At 40.3% G+C, this 9581-nt stretch overlaps 1 protein-coding gene across 1 annotated transcript in view; it reads left to right on the plus strand.

Annotated features, from left to right (window-relative positions):
* ABHD5 (abhydrolase domain containing 5) overlaps positions 1-8827 on the plus strand; it is a 32790-nt gene extending 23963 nt beyond the window's left edge. Inside the window, exons 5-7 of the mRNA XM_015412466.1 lie at positions 417-528; positions 1625-1811; positions 7486-8827. Coding sequence (XP_015267952.1) covers positions 417-528; positions 1625-1811; positions 7486-7575 — 389 coding nt within the window. The 3' untranslated portion in view covers positions 7576-8827. The remainder of the gene's footprint in view (positions 1-416; positions 529-1624; positions 1812-7485) is intronic.
* Positions 8828-9581: the final 754 nt, after the last annotated feature.

The raw sequence follows: 9581 nt of genomic DNA on the forward strand, positions 1-9581 counted from the left end.
TTTATTAAACTAAACATTTTTCCCTAAACAAAGTAGACATTTAAATCCCAATGTACATCCACGATACTTGTTCTTGCAACTTGGTTTCCCTAAGGAAATAAAGCAATGCATTCATGAAATCTTCACAGTAACACAGTAAACGAGGTAATTTGGGGGGGGGGGGGGGGGGGAGAGGAGTGCCTGAAAGCAGGAGACCCCTGCCCGGAACAAGGGGTCTGGCAACCCTATGCACTATGTATGTATGTTATGGGTGCATTCTTAGCTGTCAAGGCATTGCCTCTTGCATTCTGTTTCCTGTCTAAAATTATGATATGTGCACTTAAACTAATTAACTCAGCCACTGAAAATGGCTGCGAAATACTGTTAATGGGTACTTTGAACAGTTTTAAAACTGTTCTCTTCTTGATTTATGACAGGACTGAGCCTTGTACAGCGTATTAGGCCAGATTTCAAGAGAAAGTATTCTTCCATGTTTGATGATGACACTGTGACTGAATATATCTACCATTGCAATGTGCAGTCACCAAGGTAAATTTAAAGTCTGCAAAACTGTGTTAAGTATTTAAATTTATTAATTTGTCACTGAAATCCCTAATCACTACTTTTTTTCATTGTGTTAAGCACAACATAAAATCACTTTAAGTATCATGCACATAACGAACTAGCAGCCCTAATTTTGAATTAATTTAGTTCAGAACTTGATTTGATCTTTGGCTAAAGAATTAGGTTCTTTGAATCAGAAAGATTACCAAAAATTGGTGGATTTGGCAAAAATGATCATACAATTTGGCAGCATTCAATAGAAATTCTGGATAAAATGCTTGTAGTTGTAAAATATTGGTTTGTTAAAACCCTTAATGGTTTGGGATCCTGCAGGGACATTCTGTCAATTTTCTTTCAAGACCTTTCAAATAATACAATCATAGAGTTGGGAGGTACCTCCAGGGTCATCTAGTCCAACCCCTTGCATGATGCAGGAAAGTGACAGCTACCCATATACACACTCCCAGTGACCCAGAAGATGGCAAAAAACCCTTCCAGGATCCCTGGCCAAACTGGCCTGGAGAAAATTGCTTCCTGACCCCAAACTGGCGATCAGCATTTCCCTGGGCATGTAAGAAAGGGCCATGAGAACTACAGACTGATGCAACCCTTCCTGCCCTCCCTTTCATGATCTGCCTAAATTCACAGAATAGGCATTACTGATTACTGTCTAGCCTCTGATCAGCTGAAAATCCCTTCTGGACTCTTCTTTCAGTGAACCAGGCTGGATGGCAAAAACAGAGCATTCTTAATGGCTGCTCTGCAAAGATAAAATGCACTTTCCCTAGTGACAGGTCAAAATCTCATCACAAATATCTTCTAGAAATGTGTAAGGCTCTTTCGGTTGACATAGTATTCATGAGTCAGAATTAAGCAGATATGAGATACAATTTTGCAGTAGAATATACAAATAGGGCATTTTTCTTAAACTTTTTGAGTTCATTTTTTGTGTAAGACTAAGTTAGTGTTTGGATCGGCAAGTATAATTCCAGTTTAAAAGCACTGCCGGTCAGATATTGGAGAAACAGATTTCAGAAATACAGGTTTTTTCACTCCTTTTCTTCCATTTTTACCTTTAAAGTGGTGAAACTGCTTTCAGGAACATGACCGTGCCATACGGATGGGCAAAAAGGCCAATGCTGCAGCGGATTGCCTACATGCACCAAGACATTCCTATCACTGTGATTTATGGAGCACGGTCATGTATAGACGGCAATTCTGGGACCACCATCCAGTCTCTACGGCCAAACTCATATGTGAAAACCATAGTAAGTAGGGTGTTCAGTTATTAGATTGATTTTTAGTATAAATTGCCTTACCTTTATACTGTCAGTTATACTGTTAGTTTTAAGAGTACGTGAAATAAGATCCTTGGCAGGAGTGGGAGAGTTCCCTTAAAGCAGGGCTCCCCAAAATTGTGCCCATGGGCACCGTGGCAACTGCCAGGACCTTTCCTGACACCCACCAAGTGTTCTTAGGATGTGGGTGGGGCCAGGTGGGACTTTTGTCCAAGAGGGTTTGTGATTGGTCATTAGAGATTTGATTGACTGTACAGACTTTTAGAAACATTGCTTTGACAGCAGTTGTCACCACAGCACAGCACAAGGATCTTCACTGTGTGACGGAAGGTAAGCTGTGGCAGCCGTTTATATAGCTTCCTGAGGCAGTTGTTTTGTGGCAGCCATTTTATAGCTGTGCCTACCACACTTGTCGGAATTCCAAAGGTGCCTGCGGGCTCAAAACGTTTGGGGACCACTACCTTAAAGATTTCTTGAGCACTGATATTTCCCTGCTTTTCATATGAAAAATAATGCTTGTCAGCATTGAGATTTATTCAGAATTTCCATTGTCCCATGGGTTCTTGCTCGTGCTGAGGGGCCCGCCCAGCAAAGGTCCTCCTTTGTATGCGGTTCCATCAGTGATCCCTCCTTCCTGCCCAATGTTCAGTTGTTCTTTATGTGTTTTAGCTGTGGTTTTAATTGATTAATGATTATATTATTATCTTACATTTGAATTTGTTACCCACCTTGGTGGTTCTTATAAGGGCAGGAAGGCAGTGTCAAGGATCCAAGCCTGGGTCCCTCTGGTTACCCCTTGGGCAAGCAGGCAGCACTTAGAGATGTGGATTCTCACTGCTCTGTGTACACAAGAAACCAGACCTTGGTAAAATATGTGAAGGTTTGTTATGTATTTAAAGAATAAGATAATACTAGGCAACACAGTCTCTACAGTCTTGCAGCAAGAAAAGAAGAAAGCTGGCTTTTCTATCTAATACTCCAGCACCTGGTATTAGATGGCACACCATTTAAATATCACGTTTAAGCTAGAGGCTCAAGCGTTATCTATGTACCTGTCCATCACAGTGGGGCTTGGCAAAGTCAGAGCCACTGTCCTGTAGAATCACAAAGTTAGCATGGCTTCCCTCTTGTCTATGGCTTATTTATAGTCTTTTGCCATCTGGCGTCAGGTGGTCCTTCAGATCCAATCAGGGCACTTGCAAACTGGAACCCTGTAGAAGATTACGACATCGCTCCTGTCTCCCCCCTCCCATCTAGTTGACCACAAGTTCTCATGATGAGTCAGTTACCACATTCCTGAATCCAGCCTTGAAAGAGATGATGGTATAGGCAGGGAGGCCTAGTTATGGACACTTGCGAGCTGGACTAGACCTTTGTTGTTGTTCAGTCGCACAGTCAAGTCCGACTCTTCGTGACCCCATGGACCAGATCATGCCAGGACTAAACCTACTAATATTCTAACCCTTGGGAGGAAACAGGGTCCTTTGCCTCACTGGCAGGTTATGTACTTTGTAAAGTAAAAATAAACACAACCAAACTCAAAACAAAACTCCAGGGCTAGAAAACTGTCCTGGACTCCAGATACTCTACAAGAACCAAAAGCATAACACACATTCTGCTACTGATGAAGTTTTGAGAAGGAGGTCTCCATTTTTCATCCAGAAAGCTGTTGAGGATGTAGCTGGCTCACTTAATCAAGAGACTGAGGTCAGGAGATATGCTTATGGGGGTTTCAGACAACCAGTCTGGAGTCCTGTTTCAGTACAAAGATTTTGGAGGTGTTCTGGTTGTTGTGACTCTTGATTTCAGCAAGAATGGCAGAACATGACCTCCTATTGCTGAACATGACCTCAGATGTACAAGAAAATGAACTGTCAGAGGAGTTAACCTTCCCAAAGAGTAGCTGCAGTTTGAAGATGGCTTATGATGTAAATGGATATCCTTCCAATTATTTTCGGTTCACCTAAGATCCTGGATTTTGCTTTAGCTAGCTATTCACACTGTCCAGTTTGGCCTTGTATTACCTGTACTTGTTCTAAGTGCCAGTGGTTTGGATGTTGACAAGTATCTTGACATGTACTCTGTGCAGTAAGATCCACCCATCAGAACTTTCACCAGAGAGTTTGGTATGGATGCTGCTACAGGCTCAGAAGCTGTCAGAATAAAATCCATAACGATGTCTTGGTGTAGTATTTCCCATCCAGCATCTATCTGGTATAAACAGGAAGTTAAAAGCTATTGTAGCTCTTGTTTGGAAGACCACCTCACATGTTTCCAGCTCTTCTAATTATCCGGCTGAATTCATGCTTGTTAGAAATAAGGCAGAAACTTCTGGTTGTTTTGACTCAAAGCCATGGGATAATCTACCTTTTCCAAGGCTGCAGTTATACATAGCAATGCACTTGTCTGTTAGGGGGTGTGGAATTCAGGGCAGGCCTATTATTTTGAAGGGTTTGCCTAGCCAGCCTAGTTGTTGTTGATATCTTGTGGTCCCATTTGACCTTTTATTTGTGCTTGGTTAACAGAATAAAGTAGAAATTATTCTAATGCACATGCCATTAGGTGACAGAGTTACTGGCTCTGCAGTTATTTCTAGTTCTTGTTCTGTGCTTGTGGCTTATTGTACTAGTCTGAAATATCGTAGATTGGCCTAATTGTCTATGGGGGCCTACGTTCTTCTTGACTAAGAATTCCGTTCCTGACCTGTTGACATCCATTATGAAATGCTGTGGCAGCTCTCTGGCAATGTACTTGAACTGCTGCTTGGCCCTCTGTAATCAAGTCTGGCAAGAATATGTCTTCCAGGTTAACATACCTCAGGAATGCTTGCATATCAGGTCATTGTCATGCTGTTCCCACCCTTCAAATACTTTCTGTAGATCTTCATTTTGGGAGGAGAGTAATCCATGTAAATCAGATGACAGAATGTTGAAATTTCAGACAAATGAATTTTGTGGTAGCCATTTGTGTAAGTGCAGGATGGGTAGGGTTGCCAAGTCTGGGTTGGGAAATACCTGGAGATTTTGCGGGGGGAGGAGTCTGGAGAGGGCAGGATTTGGGGAGGGGAGGGACCTCAGCATGCTCTAGTCTAGTGCCATGTAGTCCCATCTTCCTAGGAGCTACAATGTAAGGCTGCCTGACAATCTTAGGATCTCCTGGCTATACTACACACAATGCCATATGATAACTATTTATTATAACTATTAGTCCATCTTCCAAAGGAGCCATTTTCTCCAGGGGAACTGATCTTGATTGTTTGAAGATCAGTTGTAACAGTGGGAGATCTTCAGGTGCCACCTGGAGGTTGGCAGCCCTAAGATGGCTCATTCACAGTCTTGTATTTGTATACTGCCCCTTTTCAGACTGTGGTAAATCCTATCTCTATCCTACCACTCCGCTCCACTGAGCAAAATTTATTTGTTAAAATACTTTGGCCACCAAATGAGAAGGGAGCACTCACTGGAGAAGACCCTGATGCTGGGAAAGATTGAAGGTCAAAGAAGACGGGGACGGCAAAGGATGAGATGGTTGGACAGTGTCATCGATGCAACGAACATGAAACTGAGCAAACTTCAGAGGACAGCGGAAGACAGGAGGGCCTGGCGGGAGCTGGTCCATGGGGTCGCGAAGAGTCGGACTCGACTGTGCGACTGAACAACAACAACACCTTTCCTTTTGGTTTAAGCTTTAAGTTTTCCTTCAACTTGAGTGACTTTTCCATTGGATGAAGAGCCACGTACATTAAAAGAAGGCTCTTTAGGCTGGAGGAAGGTTACTTGGTGAACAACAACAACACCTTTCCTTTTGGTTTAAGTTTGAAGTTTTCCTTCAACTTGAGTGGCTTTTCCATTGGATGAAGAGCCACGTACATTAAAGGAAGGCTCTTTAGGCTGGAGGAAGGTTACTTGGAGGATGGCTGGATCTACCCCACTGTGTCCAAAATGCAACATTTTATAATGAGTTTTCAGGAAATTGTTGATCAAAGGTGGTCAATCTGTTCAGTTTTACTAAGTAATGTGGTTTTATGAGGTTGAGGATGAACACCAAAGAGGTGTGTGCATGTAGGAAGCCAAACTGGACAAAGGGTGAGTGTTTTTTTCCATGGACGGTCATCACCACCAGGGATTCAGAACTCCCTTAAAAAAAAAAAAAGTTACCAAGAAAAGGACATTATTGTGGTATATGATAACAGCAGCTAGAATAATCTATGCTCAGAATTGGAAATTAGACAGAATCCCAGATGTAGAAGAATGGATTAAAAAACTGCTTTTCATGGTCGAAATGGACAAAATGACAAGAAAACTTAAAAATTTGGAGGCTGAAGAATTTTTTGCGGACTGGAAAGATTTTAAAGACTTTTTAGAGAAGTATTGGGATGTGAAGGGCAATCTGATTTGCTTTGAGAATTATTAAGTTTGTTTAAAAAGAAAAAGATGGGACGTATAATGATAAATAAATGAATATATGTTACCTATAGACATAACGATAATAGATTAGAAACAGGTATGTTTTTTCAAGATTTGAGCTGGAGGTGGAAACGCTGTTGGAAGCCTACAAAAGGGGGGGGAGTTAGAAGAAAAGGATATATATGTTGAAGTTGATATATATATGAAATGTGTATTATCCTAATAAAAGTTGTTTTAAAAAAAACTCCCTTAAAAAAAAAACAACCAAGTCACTCCTATAAATTATCCTGCTTCCTGTGCCAAACTAATTGAATGCTCATGATGTCTTTAGGATAAAATAAAACTTATCTCATGTTTATTGATTTTAAGAATAATTTCAATTTTTTTTTTTGCCAGCTAGCATTTTATATTTTAGATGTCTTAGATCACTTAGGTTCAGGTGAGGTAGCTGTGTCGGTCTAAAGCAGCAGAACAAAGTTTGAGTCCAGCGGGGCACCTTTAAGACCAACAACGTTTTATTCAAGATATGAGCTTTCATGTGCAAGGCATACTTCTTCAGAAAGAAGCACACAGAAGCTTATACCTTGAATAAAATTTTTGTCAGTCTTAAAGGTACCACTGGACTCAAACTTAGATCACTTAGGTCCGTCCTGTACTTAGTAAATCAATTCGAAGTAAACCAGTGTGATTGCTTAAGACAAGTTTTGCTCACATAACGAAGACCTCTCTGTCAGTATGTAGTGAAGCGCTAATCGCTGGAGTCGTCTTGCAGCACACACCGGCACAGTCATGTGGCTGTATGATTTTGGCAAAGACTTTCCAAACCCAAAAATGGCATAATGGCACCATGCTAATCTGTTGATAAGCACACCATTCAACAGATAGAAGAATGTGGTTGGCAAAGATTTGCTTACTGTGGTTGGCAAAGATTTGCTTACTTGGCAACCTAAAAGCATTTTGCTTTTGTAAACAGCTATATCTATATGATGAGTAAAAGATTTCATTGTAAGATTGGGTCACTGTGAACTGATCTATGTGCTGTGCATATTTTTAGTGGTTAAGATGAACATGCAACAACTTGCCTTTGGGCAGTTTTGACCCTCATTTTGTCAAGACTGTTGCCAAAATAACAAATTTGAATTATTTTGTGCCATTGTATTTGTTCAGTCTTCTTGCAAGTAAACCTTTAAATAGACTTTGTTACACTAATGGGTTTTCCCCCCTTACCTCTTTTATAGGTTATTCTCGGTGCGGGTCATTATGTATATGCTGATCAACCTGAAGATTTCAACGAGAAAATAAAAGAGATTTGCAATTCTGTGGACTGATTAGAATTCTACTCTTCAGAAAAACCAGCTGCAGATGTAATCCAAAGCAATACTTTGTAAAATACTAAGAAACAAAGACTTTTTTAAAAAACACACACACAAAACCAGGCTTTGTTTGCACCATTTTCTTTTAAAATGTTACTCACACACTTTAAGCCATGCAGTGCCTTTTGCTAGGGAAGGGAGATTTTCAAGATCAACATTGTATAGTTAAGTTTGATATTGCTCTTTATATATTTAGAGAGGGTATTTGTTTCTCTAATATTTTTAAAACTGGACATTTCTCAAATTGAACTTTTTGAAAATTTAGAGGATTTTCCAGTTAAGCTATAGTTTACATATACAACGAAGACTTTCTGTATCTAACTGTAATGAAATCTCTTCTTTATTTACAGTCCAATGACCCAGTAGTCTTCGGCAACTGTAATAAAATAATGGAGTAAATGTTGTTTAGCTATTTCAGTTTTCAGTCTTGACACACTGGTCTTTTTAAGATTTTGAAAGTGTTCCACTGTATTTCTCTATGAATCCCAAAAGTGTGTAGAAGATCTTAATTACCTTTTTTTAGGTTATGAAGTGGGATTGTCAAAATAACCTCAGAGCTCTAAGGAAAAGGACAAAAGTAGGAACTGGAAGTGGGGTGGAGTAGTAAAGTAGTCATGAATTTCTACCCCAACCCCTCCCTGGCTGTAGGTACTGTCTGTTGCAATATTTTTTTGTGTTTGCCAGGGGGGTGGTCTTTTTGTTATTTCTGACATTTGTGTTGCTAAAGAGCTGTTATAGAATCCACCGACTTTAAAACAAACACCTTTTTAGTTGCACAGCCTGTTCATTTGTAGGTATTATTGCATGATCCCTTGCTGGCTTGCACCTTGTGGTTAGAGTGTTTATCCCGGGGGGCGGGGTCTAATGTGCTAAGATGATTTTTTTTCTAAGAAAAGTGCAATAGTGAGCCAGTTTAAGTGGAAAACAGGAAAGTATATTATGATTAACGCCCAGAAATACTATAAAAAGACACAGTGCAAATGAAACAGGAGACCATCTTTACCTCAGGACTTTTAAATAAAATACTTGATTCCGTGCAGTATTTTTAATAAGAATTGTTTATGCTCTAGTTCTTCATAAAACTGTAATTTGACATAAGTTCTTAGGTACTTTGTTATAATAAAAAGCAAACTTTTGTCAATGAAAAGCAAGTAGAGTAGTTTGTAAACAAAGGTCTGCACAATAACAGTCAGTTTTTGAATGTTGAAATAGCTACTGAATCTTTCTTGATTAAAGTCTTGAACCAGTCTGTAGATATTTTGAAAATCCAATTATTTTGCTGTCTCTTGAATGTGTAGTCTTAGACAGGGGTGTGCATTTTGAAAAAGATAATCGGGGTTTGGAATCGGGGTTTGGAGTGAGTGGTTTCTAGAACAAATGGTACCACATTTGCAAGGATCTAAGACCCCCTGGAAGCATGGGAAAATGCCATGCTTCCTCCAAGGAATGTCAAACAGCAACAGATACCCTGCCTCAAAAACAAACAAACACACAGACACCCCACCACCACCACCAAAGCACCAAACCTGGTTAGAAAAATACTCTCTTACCATATAGGGTGGGGATGCCAAGTCTCCCACTATAGCAGGAGGCCTCCCAATATTGAGCACCAGTGCCTCAGGCCCCAGTATATGGTTGCCAGCTCTGGGCTCAAAAATACTTGAAGATTTGAGGGTAGAGCCTGGGGTGAAGGGGTTGGGGGGCAACTGTAGGGTATAATGCCATACAGTCCTCCTTCCAAAGCAGCTAGTTTTTCCAAAAGAAGTGGAATAAATGTTCCAGATAAATAAATAACAAAAAAGCTATCTATATAGTCTTGAGATCCAATTGTAATTCCAAATCTCCAGTCACCACCTGGAAGTTGGCAACCCTATCCCAGTAGGAGGAAATGGGGAGGTGCATGTGCCAGAAGTGCACCAGTGGATTTCTGTATCAATTCCAGAAAAATTTCTTCTAAAAGC

The sequence above is a fragment of the Gekko japonicus genome, unplaced genomic scaffold (assembly GCF_001447785.1).
Source record: "Gekko japonicus isolate JY-2015 unplaced genomic scaffold, Gekko_japonicus_V1.1 scaffold785, whole genome shotgun sequence".
Lineage (NCBI taxonomy): Eukaryota > Metazoa > Chordata > Lepidosauria > Squamata > Gekkonidae > Gekko > Gekko japonicus.